General features: G+C 42.9%; 1 protein-coding gene across 1 annotated transcript; it reads right to left on the bottom strand.

The window, feature by feature from the left end:
- Nucleotides 1-230: 230 nt before the first annotated feature.
- FGA (fibrinogen alpha chain) lies at nucleotides 231-10256 on the bottom strand. Its single transcript, XM_066573611.1, has 6 exons — nucleotides 10184-10256; nucleotides 9572-9691; nucleotides 6661-6844; nucleotides 3444-3589; nucleotides 1581-2526; nucleotides 231-1065 (listed from the first exon to the last, which is right to left on the bottom strand). The coding sequence occupies exons 1-6, from the start codon at nucleotides 10238-10240 to the stop codon at nucleotides 359-361; spliced, it is 2160 nt and encodes a 719-aa protein (XP_066429708.1). The 5' UTR covers nucleotides 10241-10256; the 3' UTR covers nucleotides 231-358.
- Nucleotides 10257-18895: the final 8639 nt, after the last annotated feature.

Here is an 18895-nt window from a genome sequence, read left to right as displayed (position 1 = left end):
ACAATGTTTTATGTCTGCTATGGCGCTACAGTAGAATTGTGACAGTATTATTTCAACATGCTTAGATACTGGAAATGACCAGATGCAGAATGTAATAACTGACTACATGGCTTTCCCATATGATAACTCTATATAATAATTTTATGTTGTGTACTATGTCATGCACAATTGTTTCTACCAGTGCTATGACAATGTTATTTGACATAAAACAATAAAAACACAACAAAGAGTTAATGAAAGTGAGTTATTTAGTCTTCTCTTCAGTTACAGTTGCTATACATTAAGCCAGGTATAATAAAAAAAAACACATAATACAATGGTGGTTATGGGAGTGCAGTAGGATTACAAACAAATACTTTTATGGAGTTTCAACGGGCCGAATTTTAATTTTCACAGTTTTTAAAGAGTAATCAGTTGGTTTGAACAAAACCCAAACAATCCCATTTTCGATCTCATAAGGGACATTATTTCTTGGATCATACTGACCTCCATTATAGTAAATCCCATTAAGATTGGCTGCCTGACAGTTGTTATACCACCACCCCCCTCCGTACATTTCTGCACAATTCTCCTCCCACTTGTCACTGTCCCTATCATATGTACTAAATTTCATGTTGGCATGAGAAGTAAATTCACTGTCATCCTTAGAGCCTTGTACCAGGGCATCTCCTGCAGTACCTTCATAAGTATAGACATTAAAAGCATATCCCTCCGATTCGGATCCTAGGTGGAAACTATATTCTGCATAAACCTGAGTCCCAGACCAGTCTTCTAATTCAATTCTCAAAATTGTCTCGTTTCGACTCAGTAGATAGATGTATTCATTCCCCAGCCATAGTTCTCCTTTCCCATTTGCATCCACAGATCCAAATCCATTCTTGTAGTCTTGCCAGGTTCGGTTAAAATTCATAGATCCATCTTCTCTTTGTTGAATCAAGAGCCATCCTCCTAATTGGGTATCTTGGTCACAATACACTGACAGCTCTTTACTGGATCCTTCTGGTCTGATTTTGAAAATGCCACTTTTGGCACCAGAACTGTGTTTCTGGAGGATATCAGCACAGTCTAAAAAGAAATGCATTTTATCTTGTTTACCTGTTTTATTATTGTAATATTATATGGTTACTAGTACTGTCAACTTAGATTCCATTTTTCCCTCACTTTTTGGGGCTTGGATATACATAGGTAAGAGTATTATGTGAATGTTTTTACATTTTTTGTAACTACTTCCCATGGCGTCTTTCTTGTATGACTTTTCAGTTATCATGCTTAAAATGGTCTAATGAGCATTATAAGTGATGTTCAAGCCACTTCTAAGTGACATGCCATAAAATAGATGGGGCTAAGGAAATATTCACTGATCTAGCACAAGAATCAAGAAAGTGAGTATGCCATGGCCAAAAAAGGTACTATTTGTGTTCTGATTCCTAACTTTAAAAAAAGTGTAATTTTATAGATTTTTGTTTTCTCTTCTTTAAGCATCCCGGTAGATATAGTAGTAGTTTTCCTGCCGAATTATGTGTTTTCCCAGCTTAATATTGGAACCTAGCACTGTCACTGTATCTCTCACTTTCAATTACCTGTCCCAGTGTGTTCTCCAGTCACTTTCACTCCTGTTTGCACACCGCGGGCCCGAAGATCAGGCATATCTTCCTCACTATTATCATGTTGGATCGGGCCAAGATCTTCAAATACCGGCCCACTCTTAAAATGTCTGCTTGAGTGGATTCCATCCTTTGTGCTGCCACTGCTGTGTTCTGTCTTGGAATAAGAGGATGAGCTGGATGAACTCTGGGTTCTCCCAGGGTTGAAGTTAGGCGTGCCATGGTCTATATGACTAAAGTCATCAAACTCAACTTCTCCATGAGTGTTTGAGGTAGAGCTACTACTAACTCTGCTACCGCTACTCACAGTCTTACCACTAATGAAGTCTTCAAAGCTTGGAAGGCTGGCAGTTCCTGAAGTACTGTCGCCTGTGACTCGAATGGTATATGTGCCATCGGTCCCTACCACAAGCGATGCATCTGGCTGAAGCTTTTCACATTCTTCTCCACCACTTATTACTTCACTAGTTTCCTCCTTAGTGCCAGTAGATCCTGTAACAGTTTTCTTTTGAATGGTTTTAGTGCATGAAATAACTTTGCTTCCTGTTACCTCAGACCCTGTTTTACTAGGTTGTTCAGATTTACCACCACCCTGGACATTAGTAAAAGATGTAGTAGACACTTGCTGCCCAGTTACCTCTTTAGATTTCCCTTCTAGTACAAATGAAATTTGCTCAATTTCAGAGAAAAGTGGATACTTTTCTTTGTCTTGAGCAATTGTCTTGTATCTGGAATCCATTTGGGATTCTTTGAAAGGTCTCATCTTGAGGATTGGAAGAGGATTCATGCTTGGTCTCAGATCAGTGGATTCAGCTTGCAAGAGTTGTTTATGTATATTTTCATAGCTCGCAACATCCACGTTGAAGTCAACTCCCTTTGCACATGATCCTTTGCAAGCACGGAGTTTGATATCAATGTCAACCTAAAATAAGAGGATAACATTATTGGATCACATCAGTTGAAATATATTTCAGTAGTTAAAAGGGGTTGTACCACAATTACAAATTTGACCCTATGTACAGGATAGGGGAGAACTTGCTGATTAGTGGGGGTCTCACCACTGAGACCCATTTCCCCATCCTCAATACTAAGGGGTTACTGCATCCTCTTCTGTGAGGAGGAGATTAAATGGAGCATAGGTTGTGGAAGCGCATGAGTACTTCATTCACTTTTAATGGGACTGTGGAGATAGACGAATGGAATCCGCTCGCCCATTTCCATCAGCTCCATTGAAATTCATGCAATGCTGACCGTGCATGCTGGGTCAGCGCTCAATTCACAGTGACATCACTGTGGCGGGAGAAGTGACCCCCACAGTGACAGGCATAGCGGGACATGAAAGTCTCATTTTCGAGATCAGTAGAGGTCTCAGCGGTCAACAAGTTATACCCTATCCTGTGGATAGGGAATAACTTGCAATTGTGGTACAAGCCCTTTAATTTTAGTATTCTTAAAGGGGTTGTCAGAGTTCTAGCTCCTATGAAAAAATCCATTTCCCAATACGAAACATAACAAGTTGACTCATACTTATTTCGCCAGACTCAATCTCCCATTCTGTTTGTTTACAACCTGCTGTCCTGCCCAGTTTATGGAATATCACAGGCTTTGTAGCCAATAACAGAGCTCAGTGATTGATCACTCAGCTCTGTCATTGGCTGCATAGCCTGTGACATCCCATAACAGGCTAGGGCAGCCTGTAAACGTGATGTCAGAGGGGAGACCCAGAACGGTGGCATACGACAGAGTGGGGAGAAGTGAGTAAGGCCTGATTTTGCACGGGAGATAGAACTTGGAGAACCCCTTTAATTCTCAAGATATACAGAATCATTAGTGGCTTACCTCAAGGCGCTTCATTTCAACCACCTGATCTCTGATGTTCTTCTGCAATAACTTGATTCTTTCTACCTGCCTGGAAACCTGTATTTTCAAAGTGTCAATTTTCTGCCTAAGGTTGTCAGACACCTGGTTATATGAGCCGTCGCTCACTAAAGAAAGCAAAAATACAACACTTGTCATCATTTCTATCTATTTGGAATATCCTCACAGTAAGAGCTCTAAAAAGTTCTAAACTATAGAAAAAAACTATGTAAAGAGAAAACTCTAACCATACCACTAGTGCTATACAGGTAAAACATCAGCAAAGTTATCATCCAAGCATGTGTATATGAACTGATTACTAACTAAAGAGGATTAAAGGGAATCTGTCATCACCTTGAGCCCCAGAAATAACAGTACATTATGGGGCTCAAATGTGAGGACATAGGGAGTCCGGGGAGCTGTTTCATATTTGCCGGGAGCCCCGTTCTAGTGCTGTGTCCCTGTGAAGTTGGCATGCACACACCCTGACTCTTTTCAGCTGGTTCTCTCCATGTGCTCTGCCATAGACATGAATCAGAGCACATGCACAGAGCTGACTGAAAAGCGTCACAGTGTGTGTGTGCGCCAACTTTGTGGGGTCTTAGCACTGGAAAGGGGCCCCAATGAGGATAAAACAGAGGTCCCTATTCCCTCACCTTTGAGCCACATTATGTAGGTTATGGGGCACAAAGGTGATGGCAGGTTCTCTTTAAGGAAATCTGTCAACTCAAACATGTTGTCTAATCTGCAGGCATTATGTTATGGAGCGGGAGGAGCTGAGCAGATTGATATATAGTTTTATAGAAAAAGATTCTGTATAACTTGTATTTTATCCATTTATATCTTGGCACATTCTGAGTTAAACAGTCCAATGGGCGGAGCTATCAGTGACTGACAGCTACATACACAGCTTTCTACCCAGTCCACACACTGCCTATATTAGGCATCCACATGCAAGGATAGGAACATGCATTACGACCAAGCCCCAGTTAGTGTTGTTCTCTGGTTCTGCCCTCTGCCTCTATCCCGACTACTGTGCTCCCTGACCTCGGCTGTTTATTAGACTTCATTATTGTTTGCTGCCTGCCCGGACCTTCTGCCTGGACCCTCTTATCTCTACTGCCAGTCCCAACTTCCGCTATGTTTCCAGTTAAGTTCCTGTTCACACAATCAGGTATTGCACCTCAGCCCAGTGCAGCATCAGCAACCAAATAACCAGGACTATCTGTGTGTGTAATGGCTTGGGGACCCCGCAACAGAGTGGGAATCCCTAGTGAAAAGATTAAGCATGAATACCGGGGTTTCCAGGTGCTGCTACCTCAGATTGGTTCTAACCTGGTGTGTGGCAAGGTGGCGCCACATCCGTCTGCCTGACAAATTACACAAGTAGAACCAGCAGCACAATTCACAGCACTTTAATATTGAGGCAAGAAATGCATAGTCACCTGGAAGCAGAATCCATGGATCCCATCTAGAATCATAGGAGGAAGACATGACAGCATTCAAGGTGCAAAACTGAAAAAGCTGAGACATAATAGCAGCCAAGTTTTGACCAGAAGGTCTTTGTCAAGCATGCTTGACAAAGACCTTCTGGTTAAACGTTGTTGCTATTGGGTCCTTGGAGGAATAAAGACTTTTCAATTTTGCACCTTGAATGCTTTCATGTCTTCCTCCTATGCCTGATAAATTACATCATCTGTGCAATAGTATGAACATCCTGAAGACCTGACATGTTGGGGAGGTTGAGATAACTGGAGTTTGTGACACTGCTATAGAATAACTGTATATTCTTTGCAGCACACATAATGGGACTTGTTACAAAGCTTGGCAATCTTCTATGGGTTTTTTATTATAATGATGTTGTCATTTGCAATTTTGGCATAGACATAGTGTGTAGCAGGGAAACGTAGAGAGAATGTCTTGCACCTCCATGACACTTTAAATAAATGTAGTGATAATACAAAACCAATGTTACCATCTACACGATAAGTTGCCTTTTGCTTTCATTAGAATTCATTTAGTTCAGCTCAGTATTAGGGCTTCTACCCACTAGCGTTTTCTTTAACGCTGCGATATCGCTGCGTTTTTTTCAGTGGGACTTTCTAATGTTAAAATCGCATCGCACAAAAATCATGCTTTTGCGCTTTTGTACGATGCGATTTTAACATAGAAAGTCCCACTGAAAAAACCGCAGCGATATCGCAGCGTTCAAAAAACCGCTAGTGGTAAAAGCCCTAATACTGAGCTGAACTAAATGAATTCTAATGAAAGCAAAAGGCAACTTATCTTGTAGATGGTAACATTGGTTTTAAACTTTGTTAGAACTAGCAAAACATAAGAACTTGTGAATAAATGCTCCTGTGTCTAGATTTTGCTTATATAAACATGTTCTGACGCAACAAACATGCATTGCGATGCGATCTTAACATTAGAAAGTCCCATTGACTTCCGTGATAAAAATATGTGCAATATTATCGCGGGCGGCAGCGATGTGATGGTAAATAATTATTCTTTAAAAAGCATCGCTAACGCTCAAAAATCATCGGAAAAAACATGCGATTTTGCCACGATTTCTGGGGGCAAAATCACGATCGCCCGTGTGAAACTAGCCTTATGCGTCCATTGCCGGTGATACACTTGCAGAATCGCTTAATCAGACAGCTTGGATCCTCTTACACTTGGGCCTTGGAGTGATTTCTGCTATTTTGTAGACCCATCAATAAGAATCAGCTTCTTCTCAGAAAAGGAATGAAAAGAACAGCAGGGGCCCCATAACACACATGTGACAGCAATATCTAGACACTCGAGCATTTTAACATGATTTCAATTGTAAAAATTATGTTTTTTTGTAATATTTAAAGGGCTTATGCCAAGATATAAAGTTATCCCCTATCCACAATATGATTGCTGGGGGTCGACTACTGGGAACGAGGGTCCTGAAAGTCCCCGCATGAATGGAGTGGAGTGCAGTGGAACTCGCAGGCTTCATTAAATTTAATGGGAGTACGAGAAATTGCAGCGTGTAAGCGCTCAACAATCTCGACACTCCCATTGAAATGAATAGAGCAGCAGTTGGATCATAGAGTTACCCCCTATACCTTGGATAGGAGATAACTTTATATCTTGGCACACCCCTTGTAAGCATTGTTCACCCCCTTTTATAACAGGGCTTCAGATGACAGAACTGACGTATACTTACGTTGAGCTGCAACGAGCTTCTCCTTGATTAGTTTATATGTTTCTTTGGTTCTAATGTCAATGGTATCATGATTGCCTTCACTCTCCTTTAATTTTTTCTTAATGACATCAATTCTGTTCTTAAATTCTTTGTCGGTCTTGTCAGATAAACCTTGAATTCTGCATCCTGAGGGACACTTGGGACCCTGCAGAGATGGAACACAACATTCATGATACAAAGTATTATTTTTTAATCAGCAACATGTGTACAGATGCAGCAAACGTTAACTTGACCCTCAAACTGTTATACATAACTACAGTATTCTAGAATGCTGTAAATCGAGTTATCAGAAAATAGCAGCGATGTTAACAATTGCTACATCTGTACATAATTAGTATATTCATGTTACATATTATTGACACCAACAGCATCATTTTCGGTTCTCTCTGGTCTCCATTGCCCTCTGATGGCTAGTAGAGTAGCACGCTTTTATAGTACTAGGTAAAAGCCTATACACGGGCGAGAACATGTTTCATACATATGAGTTATTTTTTGCCGCATTGTTCTATATGGCTGCTTGATCTCGCATCGCAGCCCCATTGTTTTTACCTGGGCCAGTGGAAACTGCCCCCGCCGGCCCCATTGAAAGAAATGGGAGAATTGTGACAACTGTGGTGCGGATTCCCTGCATCCTCAAAGTGATGCGAGGCTGTTTTCACATGAAAACATCATGCATCTATGGGACTTTCACATGGATGGGGAGCCGGATGTTGGGCTATGAATCACGGCTTGATATTGCCCTCGCCCGTGTGATGTTAGCCTATGATATATATACAACTTTTGATTTGGGTGGTTGAATAATTTTAGTGAAGTACAAAGCAGCACATCTCTTAGGAGTGGATTGTAATTAGGGTGCATGCTCTGGGATCAAGGGACCAAAAATCCCCATGATCAAATCTAAGAATGAACATTTCTCCAAAAGTATTGAATGCACATTATAAATTTAGCATCTAATCTTGGACAGACAGATTCCAACACCCATCTTTTAACGGCATATTGCCGGTGGCTCCCATTGGCTTCTATGGGAACCGGCTGGCAAAGGGAGGTGGGGAGGCATACTCGCGAATACTAGCTGCGCCATGTTTGTGGCTGCTATGCGTCCACATGATTTATCGCACCGATGTTTTAGCGTAGCTATCTCAATGTTAAACTGACGCTCCCGTGAAAGAGGTCTGACATATTTAGAATGTTAAACAGTCAATGAAAAACTAGAATTCTCTCCATCAACTAGAGTACCCAGTGTAAGGGTGCGATCACATGTAGCGCAAATGATGCAGAATGTCTGCAGTGAAAAATTCGGTAAAAAAGCATCACAATCGGCGCCATTACTGAGGATTTGGATCAAGAATCAGCTGAGAATCTGCAGATGATTTAAAGATCTGCAGCGCCCCCCCTCACCTCGCAATAATAGATTGCGCCCTGCCACACATCACCCTGCAGCCTCTAGTGAGCTCTGAGCTGCCGGTCAGATGATTTGGAAGTGACATCACCTGACCAGCAGCTTGGCGCTCACTAGAAGCCGCCCGTTAATGGGGCACAATGTATTGTGAGGTGAGGGGAGCACTATAACTGCTAAAATCACCCGCAGATGCACAGCTGATTCCTGATCAAAATCCCCACCGATGCTGCGGATTTTTACGCAAATTTGTATGCAAAAATGTTGCGGAATTTGCAGTAGCACTTCCAATACATGTGAACATATCTTTAGGCCGTATTTATGTATCAGTCATTGCGTATTTGTGTGGATAACTGCATTTTTACTGTACTGTAAGCAGCTACGGTCCTGTACCTTGAAATGGCTAATTAGCAAATGCGCAGGAAACGAGAGCATGTTGTATTTTTCTTTTGCGTGACACAATTGTGTACGCAAAATACGCGTTTGTGAACAAACCCATTGAAATCAATGGTCTCCATTCGCTGCATATCTGCAAGCGCAAATATTGCCATGCACAAATATAATCGTGTGAATAGAGCTCATTGATTTCTATGGGTTCCATCATAAGCGCGTATTTTGCAAGTGCAATTCCATCACGCAAAAAATACGCAGCGTATTCTATTTTTCTGCCCATTTGCACAGGGAGATAGAACATATGAGACTGATTAGACCAATAAGCCATTTCAAAGTATGGGACTGTGACTGTGAGTTTATTTTTGCGTGCGCAAATGCGCTTGATTTGCATGTTCAAAAGTACAGTAGAAAACAGTTGCGCTCACAAATGCACCACGCTTTATGCACAAAAATGCAGCACCAATGCAAGTGCAAATACTCATACGCTCGTGTCAATCTAACCGTGTGGTCCTTTTACACACACCAGAACATTCCACAATACGCTGCAGAATATTCAGCAAAATCTGTATTAAAATACGCATTTTCAAATGTGAATTTTAATGCGAAGCTGCCGGCAGATTTAACATATCTGCAAATTCATATCAAAATAAATAAATAAAAATCATAATATATTATTCCATTGTGACGACTGCAGGTCAGCTTGGCAGGAGTCCAAGAGCTCGGAACTGAAGACTAGAGATGAGCGAGCATGCTCGTCCGAGCTTGATTTCCAGCATACTGGAAAGTACTCATCACTCGAGCGAGCACTCACTAGAGAGAGAGAGATCCCCTATGCCGAGCATGGGGCACCTTGAAAAATGCTCGAGTCTCCCATTGACTTCAATGGGGTTCGTTACTCGAACCGAGCTCTTGAGCATTACAAAAAGCTTGGCTCAAGTAACAACCACCCGAGCATTTTGGTGCTCGCTCATCTCTACTGAAGACCTGCCATTTCTCTTACTATAAGCATTGTTAAATATTGTGCATTGTAGACTAAGGAATTAGTAACAGAATTAGTAATATAATATAAGAATCAATCCATACCCAGTCATCATCTGCACAGACTTGCCAGTTGGTTTCTTGCTTGCATCCACTATCAGCTTTCTGTTCCGTAAGTCTGGGGCCACGGCCGGTTGCACCAGATGCGTCAAAGGTTTCCTCTGACTAGTCCAAAAAAAACATTTAAAAATATAGTGTTACAGTGCTTAGTATGTTTATCTCTAAAGGAGTAGAAAAAGTTCTAATAACCAAGGACATACAGTATATTAAGGAGTTGGTCTACACTAGAAAATAATGAAACTGGTTATGAAATATTCAGTTGTCCAAAGATATGAAAAACATTTGCACAGGTGCTATCTATGTGAACCAGGGTTGTGATAATTACAGTCCATGGAGTACCTATATATGATCACTAGGACCCTCACTGATCATTAGAACGGGGTCTTTAGCCCCTGTTCCAGAAAAGTTTGACTAAATCAATGCACATTGCTGCTCCATTTAAAGTCTATAGGACTGATCGAAATAGTTGATAAGGTCCTGTACTACGAGAAATTGAAGTAGAAATAATAGTACAAACTTAAACTAATACCACAGTTTTAAAAACTCATTATATACTGCATAGATATTGGGTATTTTGATAAATGAAAAATGCCATACCAATGCGGCGCTCACAAGGCAGAGCAACAAGGTTGCAAGTGTTGCTCTCAGCTTCATTTTGGCTTTGAGTGAAGACTATAGTAAAGGGTTTGCATCTAGTTGTCCTTTATAAGCCGGTCCACTACTCTGTAATGATTGATTGGATTTTGCCATGTTTGCCAAGATAATAGGACCTCTGTCCGGGCCCATGTCACTGCCCTGGTCATTATTGCTCAAGCAACTGAGTAAATTTACTCAAGGTTGTCTGAGATGACCTGATGTTCCTATATTGTCTTTTGCGAGAAATAAATAAGAAAGATATACAGCGTGGGAGGAAATGAGTAAATATGTCAAAAGAAGATGCACTTCATGGCCACTTCTTAATCATTAATAAATGTACATGACACATTGTATTTCCCGAAAGGTTTCTACACGACCCAATTTCCAGAAACGAAGAGATGTAACTTCTGAATATCACATTGTAATTTACAATAATAGAAAAAACAGTTTGCAACATAGTATCCTTTCCATCATTGACAAGGTCAGAGTTCTGTGCCAGTCATGTACTAGGATCATGCCACCACAGTGTGTACCTTGAAGGTAATGTGTAATAACATGCATGTTAGCGTGTGGTTAGAGAAAAATGATATTAGTATTTATTTCATAATATAATCAAGTATAGCAGTGACTTGGGTATTCGGAGCAAATGGAAGAGGTTCAAGGGTTTTTTTGAGCTTAAAAAAAATGGCCAGGGAATGGGATCAAATACAAAAAATCAGCCTTAGACCCTATTTACACTGAAAGATGAGCAATCATCTTTGCATAGTCTTTAGTAGCTAATTAGCTACTTAAGAGCTATGCAGGCGGAGCAGGACACAGCCACTATTGCTTGGCGAACAATACAGCTGTTCTGCATAAGCAAACAGCTGCATTGTTCTCCACTCTTACAGCTTGTGTCACACTGTGAACTACCAGCTGGACACGAGCTGAAAGATTCTTATCAGCGCTGTTGACTGTGATAACAGCCTGCACCGCTGATAAGAGTTTATCGCTCAATTCTAGAAAGCTAGAATTGAGCGAGGAACAAATCGTGCGCGAAAACTGCATGATGTACGTGTATTTAGACGCAATGATAATCGCTCAAAAGATGGCTTTGAGTGAATTTTGAGCAAGAATCGTTGTGTCTAAATGGGCCTTTACTCACTAGTCAAATGTCCCTGAGTCCAGCGCAAGAGCCCTTATCCTTGCTGCTACAGTCCTAGAGGAAGCTGCAGCAGTCATGTACTATTCAGTGTGCACACAACCAGGCAGTCACTGATCATGCTGCAGATTTTAAAATCCATAGCATGTTCTAAAATCTGCATGGATTTTTTCAGCTACACGTTGAGGGTTTCTAAGAAGTCCCCCTGCATGTTATGTAGTTAGATTCATTTCTGAATCTGCAGTGAAACTTTGCAACAAAACCACCATTTCTAAATGGGGCCTAAAAGTGCCAAAATACAGTATTCCTTAGGCTCCTTTACACGTGCACTGTGGAAAGCACCACGATTGAAATAGCGGCACTTTACCGTGTTTCACTTTTGGTTTCGGCTGCAGCACCACATTCAGCATTCCGCATCATTGATGAGGAGCGCTAAACGCTCAAAAATAGGACAGACAATGCTCAAAGAGCACCACGTTTGAGTGGCTGTGTGAGAGGCTCCATTGAGAACAATGGGTGCCTCTGACAGTGCTTAGCGCTTTGCTAGAAGTGCAGCGCTAATCACTGCGAAAAGCGGTGTGTGTGAGGGAGGTCTTACTGTTTTACAATCGAAACAGCAAGCACTTAATACAGGACCACGGCTGTTGGAAGAGTCTATGCCATGAAAGCCTAAGGGCTCTTTCACATGGAGAGTTAGGCACACAAAAATCATTTGCGTGAAAACACACAACTAGTGGTGGTTTCCTATGGGAACATTCAGATGAAGGAATCAAAATGTGATTGTTCCCAGCAGGAGAAACCACGTGATCTTGTAGATATAATACCTTTTAATGGCTAACAAAAAGATGAAGGAATCTGAACATTCTAATAGGAAACCTTTGGTTCTAATAGCCGCATGATTTTTGTGCGCCTAGCTCCCCATGGGAAAGAGATCAAAGGCTTTATTCACACAAGTGTTTTAATACACTGGTCAAAATTTGCGACCATCTGATGCATTGGATTCCAATGCATTTGTTCAGATGGGCAATTTTTTGGTGCATAATGCTTTTACGCTGACAAGCATAATGCTGTAATACGCCTGCCGTTCCCATAGACTCCTATGGGAGTCTATGACAGCTGCCAGAGAAGAGAGGTGGGAGGGAGTTTAGCAGCGGCTCTGCTAAACTCCCTCCTCCTCTCTGCCCCTTGCCGGCTGCCAGCAAAGGGAGGGGGCGGGATGGGAGATGAGCACACTAGCTCCGCTAAGCTTCTGCCCCCTCCCCTTGCCAGCAGCCTGCAGAGAGAGGGGGCAGGAGTTTAACATACTAGGTCCCGCCCCATCCTGCCCCCTCTCTTTGCCACACACGGCCGTCTGAATAGACGTTAAAATGGGAGATGCAGCTGCGACATGGTTCATGCGATTTTTGGCCGTGACTAGGGCAACCGAAAATCACAGCGCTGTGTGAAGGAGGCCTAAAACTGTAGTTTCACAACAAGGTGAAAACTGCACTTTGCAGACTACTGATTAACCTTTCATGAAATAAAGGTGTGGCCTAATTCTGGTAATGATCACCCAATTCTAGCATTTTCCACATACAAAATTAGCTAGCCAGTTATCCTTTTTAGGCACCTCTGTGATGGCCACCCAAGTTGAACAATTTACCAACTTGTCCAATACCCAGATTCAACAGATAAATCAACATAAGGGCTCTTTCACACGAGCGTATATCAGCCTGCCGTTTTCCCGGTCGGCCGAAATATGTTATGATCTGATGCATTGGATTCCAATGCATCATATCACATGGCCATATTCCCGCAACATAAAAGCATACAGCCGGCCAATATAGCTATAGGCGTTTTTACGTCGGGCCCAAAAGATAGCCCTAGCCCCCTCCCATTGCTGGCTGCGAACAAGAGGTTGTCAAGAGGGCTAGAGCTTAGCTCTGCCCGCATACAGCCCCCTTCCTACTGCAAACAGCGAGAGGGGAGGAGAGCGGAGGTGAGCCGGCGAGAGGGAGGGAAGGGGCAATGACATGGCGGCCTCGGTGCATATACGCTGGGGCCCATGCCGTCTGAATGGGCGCACAAATGTTAGATTTGGGCGCCCGTTCACCAGTTTTACACCTCAGATGGTAGCATATATCGGCCAGCCGTGAAAACGGCGGACGATATATGCTCGTGTGAAAGAGCTCTAGGGTCTCACATAACAGCCGCTGCACATCCCACATGTGGCCAACAGTCCTGCAAGTTGGTACATCTTGCTAATTAATTGAGTTTTAACTGACTGTTGATTGATAATGGCAGAGTAGCCGATTACAGTCAGCAGTTAATTAACACTAAATTACTTGCAAGCTGCACTAACTTGGGGGTTTTGGTTGTATTGCAGAAGCCTCTGCCGGTCCGCTGTTGCATCATCCACACATCTATCTGTATAACTTTCAGCTACACCAAAAGTCTCCATGAGGTGCAGGAAGAAGCCACAATTAAAATCTCACACTCTTCTCTTCATAGAGTCCGTGTGGCGTTGTGTGTAGCGTCCACTGCCATGACCCAGGACCTATCACATACATTATTATATAACCTGTGACCAACTGTTATGACTCCATGACTTTAGGATAGAGCAACATCAGATCGGTCGGGGTTCACCACTTGGGAGCCATGCGATTAATACATGGGGTTTACTTGGGCACCACAACCTTTTCTCTGACATTGATTGGTTATAGGAACTGAGAGCAGCTCAGTTCCATTCAAGTGAATAGGCTTGAGATGCTATACTAGGCATAGTATAGCATCTAGGAGTTTAGCTATACATTGTGCCTAGTAAGTAGAGACGTGGCCACGATCCTTACACGAGGACTGCAGCCACTTAGAGCTGCTGTTTGGGAGAGGGTCCATTGCTCAAGACCCACACCAATCTGCAATGGATGACCTATCCTGAGGATAGGTCATCAATATCTGAGTCTCGGAAAATCCCTTTAAAGTGCCTATTCACAATAAAAGTGAGTAGAGTTGCAAGAATTGGTGAGAATCAATGTTTAGGGCTTTCTCAGCCCGCTGAAGAGCAAACAGCCATATTGACCCCTGAAGATAGGGCAATACAGGGTCTGGAGCAGGTGTTCCATTTGCATCATTATTAATCTATCCCCGGCCATAGGAGCCCTGAGTTATGACAACATACAGTACCTTGTAAAAGTATTCATACCCTCCTCCTTGGTGTTGTTTCTGCTTTATTGAATTACAACCTGAAATTCAAATAGATTTTTTGCCACTCATCTGTCCTAGCATTATAGACTTTTTTAGCAACTCTGCTCGCATTACATGGCCAAAATCCGTGAGCCTGAGCTGGGTCAACTAGCCCTCCAGTGATATATTGGGTCTTTTACGATTCAGGACTTCTCTGTCTGTTACTCCAGCCGTCCAGGGCACACGCACCACCTTTCACCAGCATCACAGCTCAAACGCATTAATCCTTCTTCTATCAGCTTTTTCGCAGTCCATCTTTCACATCCATACATGACTATGGGGAAAATGATGGTTTGCACTATCCTGCTTTTAGTTGCGATACCGATATCCCTACTTTCCAGATTTTTGCCATGTTTAGCATTGAGCTTCACCCCAATGCTATCCTACGTTCTATTTCTGGCATAGATTCTCCAGCCTGGTTAATTTTTGAGCCAAGGAAGATGAAGTCTCTCACGCATTCTATGGCCTCATTGTCAATTTTGAGTTGAATTTGGCCATTTTAGTCTTAATTTTAGTCTTCTTTAAATTCAGGCAGAGGCCCATTTTTTCACTTGTAGTTTTAATCTTACATATCAGCTGCTTCAGACCTGCTTCTATTTCTGCAAGCAGAGTTGTGTCATCCACATAATGGAGATTGTGGATGTTTCTTCCACCTATTTTCACCCCGATTTCCAATTTGTCTAGGTCCATTTTCCACATGATCACTTCCACATATAGGTTAAACAAGGGGGGGTGAAGTAACATACTACATAACATGATGGATGCTGTTCCTTATGAGAGAATAAATGACTCGGGTATTGCTTATTCTTTTTCTCCACAAATTTATAGAGATCCAGAACATGCAAATAACCTTTCTGTGGCCTCTTTTCTGTTTAAGCAGGATTGATTTTTACAAAAAGTGTTGCATCTGATTGTGGACTTTGACATTACACAATATTTTGCACAATCTCTGTAAAGTTCCACTGGGCATATAACAAGCCAAAAACCTAAAACTCTTTTTGAGGTGTTACTGTGCATCATGTACACCTTGGGCTCAGTTCACATCATGTTTTTGCCCTAAGTTTAGAGAGTACATAGGGAAAGCTCCAAATGTACATGCTAAATGTGTCCATAGGGATCAATTAGTCTGGTCCTAAGAGTGTGAAAGCAAAAAGGTATATAATGACATAGTAGACTACACCAGAATTCCCGCTACGTTGTGTGGCAGTGCAGCTTTTGAGCTCTCCCCGCTTGGTCCAGATGAGAGCTATGGTCAGCTACACATGTCAGTGACAAGTGCAGGACATTGGAGCTTTCAAAGGCAAAAAGGGAATGGAGAGTGCCCAGGATGTGGGTGGGTGGCTTCTCCCCACAGGTTCCCTTCATTCTCTCTGGCAAGATCCCTTTATCACCCCTTCTTTCGGCTCTCTTCATCACTCCACAGAGCTCACTGCATTCTCCTGGCAGGCTCTCAACAACTCCTGGTGACTCTCTTTATCAGCTCCAGTGGCTTCCTCCACAAACCCCACCACCACCACCACCACTGGCTCCCTTCATCATCCCTGTAGGCTCTTGGTTATTGAGGGGGGGAGGCGGAATGAGCTTGTTCGAGGCGGCTTCTGTAGTGAAGATCCAATATTGTAGCTGTTCATATATGAACTGTTGACATATAGCATATGGACAGTTAAGTTATTTGAGATTTCCCGGGGAAGATGGCGGAAGCCTCTCCTTCAGGTACTTGTCTACCTGGAGGGGAGCAGATGTGGAGATGACAGTATGGCAGCATATTCCACCGTGTGCTTATACAAAAAGGAAATAATTTTCTCTAATTCTGTACAACCCCCTTTTTTCACCACTGGATTGGTGTAAGTATTATTGTATACATAGAATAATGGGATATTATTAACAGTATATCTTTTTAAGCAGACATGAACGTCACTATAAATTCATTATGATAACTTCCTATTTTACATTAACTATACAAAAAATGCTCATGTTTTATAAATATTTTAAAAGTCAGAATAGGTCATCAATAGTTAATCAGCGGGGGTCTGCCACTTGGGACACCTACCAATAGCTGATATTGGAGTAGCTGCCAGTGGTGAGGGAGCCGGAAGCTGACAGCTCCATCCCTATTGCAGTGACCCAGGTTGTTAATTGCATTAAATGCAATAAGCCCTCAAAAAGCCATCCCTCTTAACTGTCTCTGCCAGACACAGCAAAATGGTTGACTCAGTCATTGACATGACAGCTAGCCCACTGTCGTCTCTGACAATCAGAAGGTAAAGGAAGACAACCATGTGACCCGGTGTCGGTAGTGGGCTAGAAGTGGCGGTGCTGGCACTACTGGATCCCATAAAAGTTTTGGCTGACTGGATAACCTCTTTAACTTTAACTATAAGTAGAGTAACAAACTAATTAAAGCACCTGTGCAGCTACTTCTTCTTCTGGTTCCTACAATCAGCTTCACATGAACATATTTCACAAGCACATTTATATATATTCCTATGATGTCCTGAGTTTAGGCCCCGTAGACCCACGGTTGGGACGGGAGATTCATATAATAATAATCTTTATTTGTATAGCGCCAACTTATTCCGCAGCGCTTTCAGGCATGGATAAATGCAAAACAATACAAAAAATACAATGAGAGGTACATTGGGTTAGACACAAATGGGTTGGGGGTAGTACAGGAGGTGCAGGGGGTGGGGAACACAGGCAATAGGAAATTTCATGTACAGATCATTTATTAGAAAGCAAACAGGGTGGGGCGCCAAAGGGAGGGGCGAGGGACTAGGTCAGGAGATTTGGTATGCTTCCCTGAAGAGGTGCGTTTTTAAGGCACATCTGAAATTTCGTGCATTGGGAATTGTCCGGATGCCTTGGGGTAAAGTGTTCCAGAGGATGGGTGCTGCTCTGGTGAAGTCCTGTAGGCGAGCATGTGAGGTTCGTATTACAGGGGTGTTTAGTCTGAGTGCGTTAGCCGATCGGAGTGAGCGGGCTGGGTGGTGTACTGACAGTAGGGAGGCGATGTATGGTGGTGCAGCGCCATGCAGAGCTTTGTGAGTGAGGTAGAGGAGTTTACATTTAGTTCTGCAGTGGATGGGCAGCCAATGCAGCGACTGGCATAATGCGGAGGCGTCTAAATAATGACTGGATAGAAAAATGAGCCTAGCTGCTGCATTTAGTATGGATTGGAGTGGAGCGAGTCTAGAGCAGGGGAGGCCGATGAGTAGCGAGTTGCAGTAGTCAAGCCGGGAGTGGATGAGGGCAACCACGAGTGTCTTTAGCGTGTCCGTGGTTAGGAACGGATGTATTTTAGCAATATTTCTGAGGTGCATGAGGCATGTTTGGGCCAGAGATTGGATATGGGGGGTAAAGGAGAGGTCAGAGTCCAGTGTGACCCCAAGGCATCAGGCATGCCGTCTGGGGTTTATGATGGTGCCAGACACTGGAATGGAGATGTTGAGGTGAGGTCAGTTAGAAGGTGGAAAGACAAGGAGGTCAGTTTTAGAGAGGTTTAGTTTGAGAAAAAGGGAGGACATAGTGTTAGAGACAGCGGACAGACAGTCGGTGATATTTTGGAGAAATGGTCCAGAGATCTCACGAGAGGGGGTGTGTAGTTGGGTGTCGTCAGCGTAGAGATGGTATTGGAGGCCAAATTTGTGGATGGTTTGTCCAATTGGGGCAGTATAGATAGAGAAGAGAAGGGGACAAAGGACCGAGCGCTGGGGTACCCCAACAGCGAGAGGAAGTGGAGCAGAGATAGAACCAGCAAAGAAAACACTGAAAGAGCGGTCAGAGAGGTAGGAAGAGAACCAGGAGAGAGCCGTGTCCTTTAGACCAATAGAGTGGAGCATAGTGAGAAGGAGGTCATGGCCAACAGTGTCAAATGCAGCAGACAGGTCAAGGAGGATTAGTAGGGAGTAGTCACCTCTCGACTTTGCAGTCATCAGGTCATTTGTTACTTTTGTAAGGGCAGTTTCGGTCGAGTGTAGAGAGCGGAAACGAGACTGGAGGGGGTCGAGGAGTGAGTTGTCAGAGAGAAAGCAGGTAAGGCGGGAGTAGACCAGGCGTTCCAGTAATTTGGAGATGAAGGGGAGGTTTGAGACGGGTCGGTAGTTGGCAGCATCAGTTCATCTTTGTTTTTGGCACATAAATGGATCCATTATATGCTTTTAGCGAAACTGACCTCAGGGTACCTTCACATATGACATATTAGCTGCAGAAAGTTAAGAAGCCTTGCAAAATTGGTTGTGTTTTTTTTCTTGGCAAGTTTGTATATTTAATTGTGTTTTTCCCCACCGGAATGTGTTGGGTTTTTGTGATAT

This window comes from Eleutherodactylus coqui, chromosome 7 (assembly GCF_035609145.1).
Source record: "Eleutherodactylus coqui strain aEleCoq1 chromosome 7, aEleCoq1.hap1, whole genome shotgun sequence".
Lineage (NCBI taxonomy): Eukaryota > Metazoa > Chordata > Amphibia > Anura > Eleutherodactylidae > Eleutherodactylus > Eleutherodactylus coqui.
Note: the sequence above shows the minus strand (reverse complement) of the source record. Positions and strands in the feature narration are given on the sequence as shown.

Excerpts from the sequence above, each read along its gene's own strand:
- FGA (XM_066573611.1), bottom strand. The coding sequence starts at position 10,240 with ATGAAGCTGAGAGCAACACTTGCAACCTTGTTGCTCTGCCTTGTGAGC. Across the intron at positions 3,590-6,660 it reads GAAGCTCGTTGCAGCTCAAC|TGAGCGACGGCTCATATAAC; the intron begins GTAAGTATACGT and ends TGCTTTCTTTAG. Across the intron at positions 1,066-1,580 it reads TGGAGAACACACTGGGACAG|ACTGTGCTGATATCCTCCAG; the intron begins GTAATTGAAAGT and ends ATTTCTTTTTAG.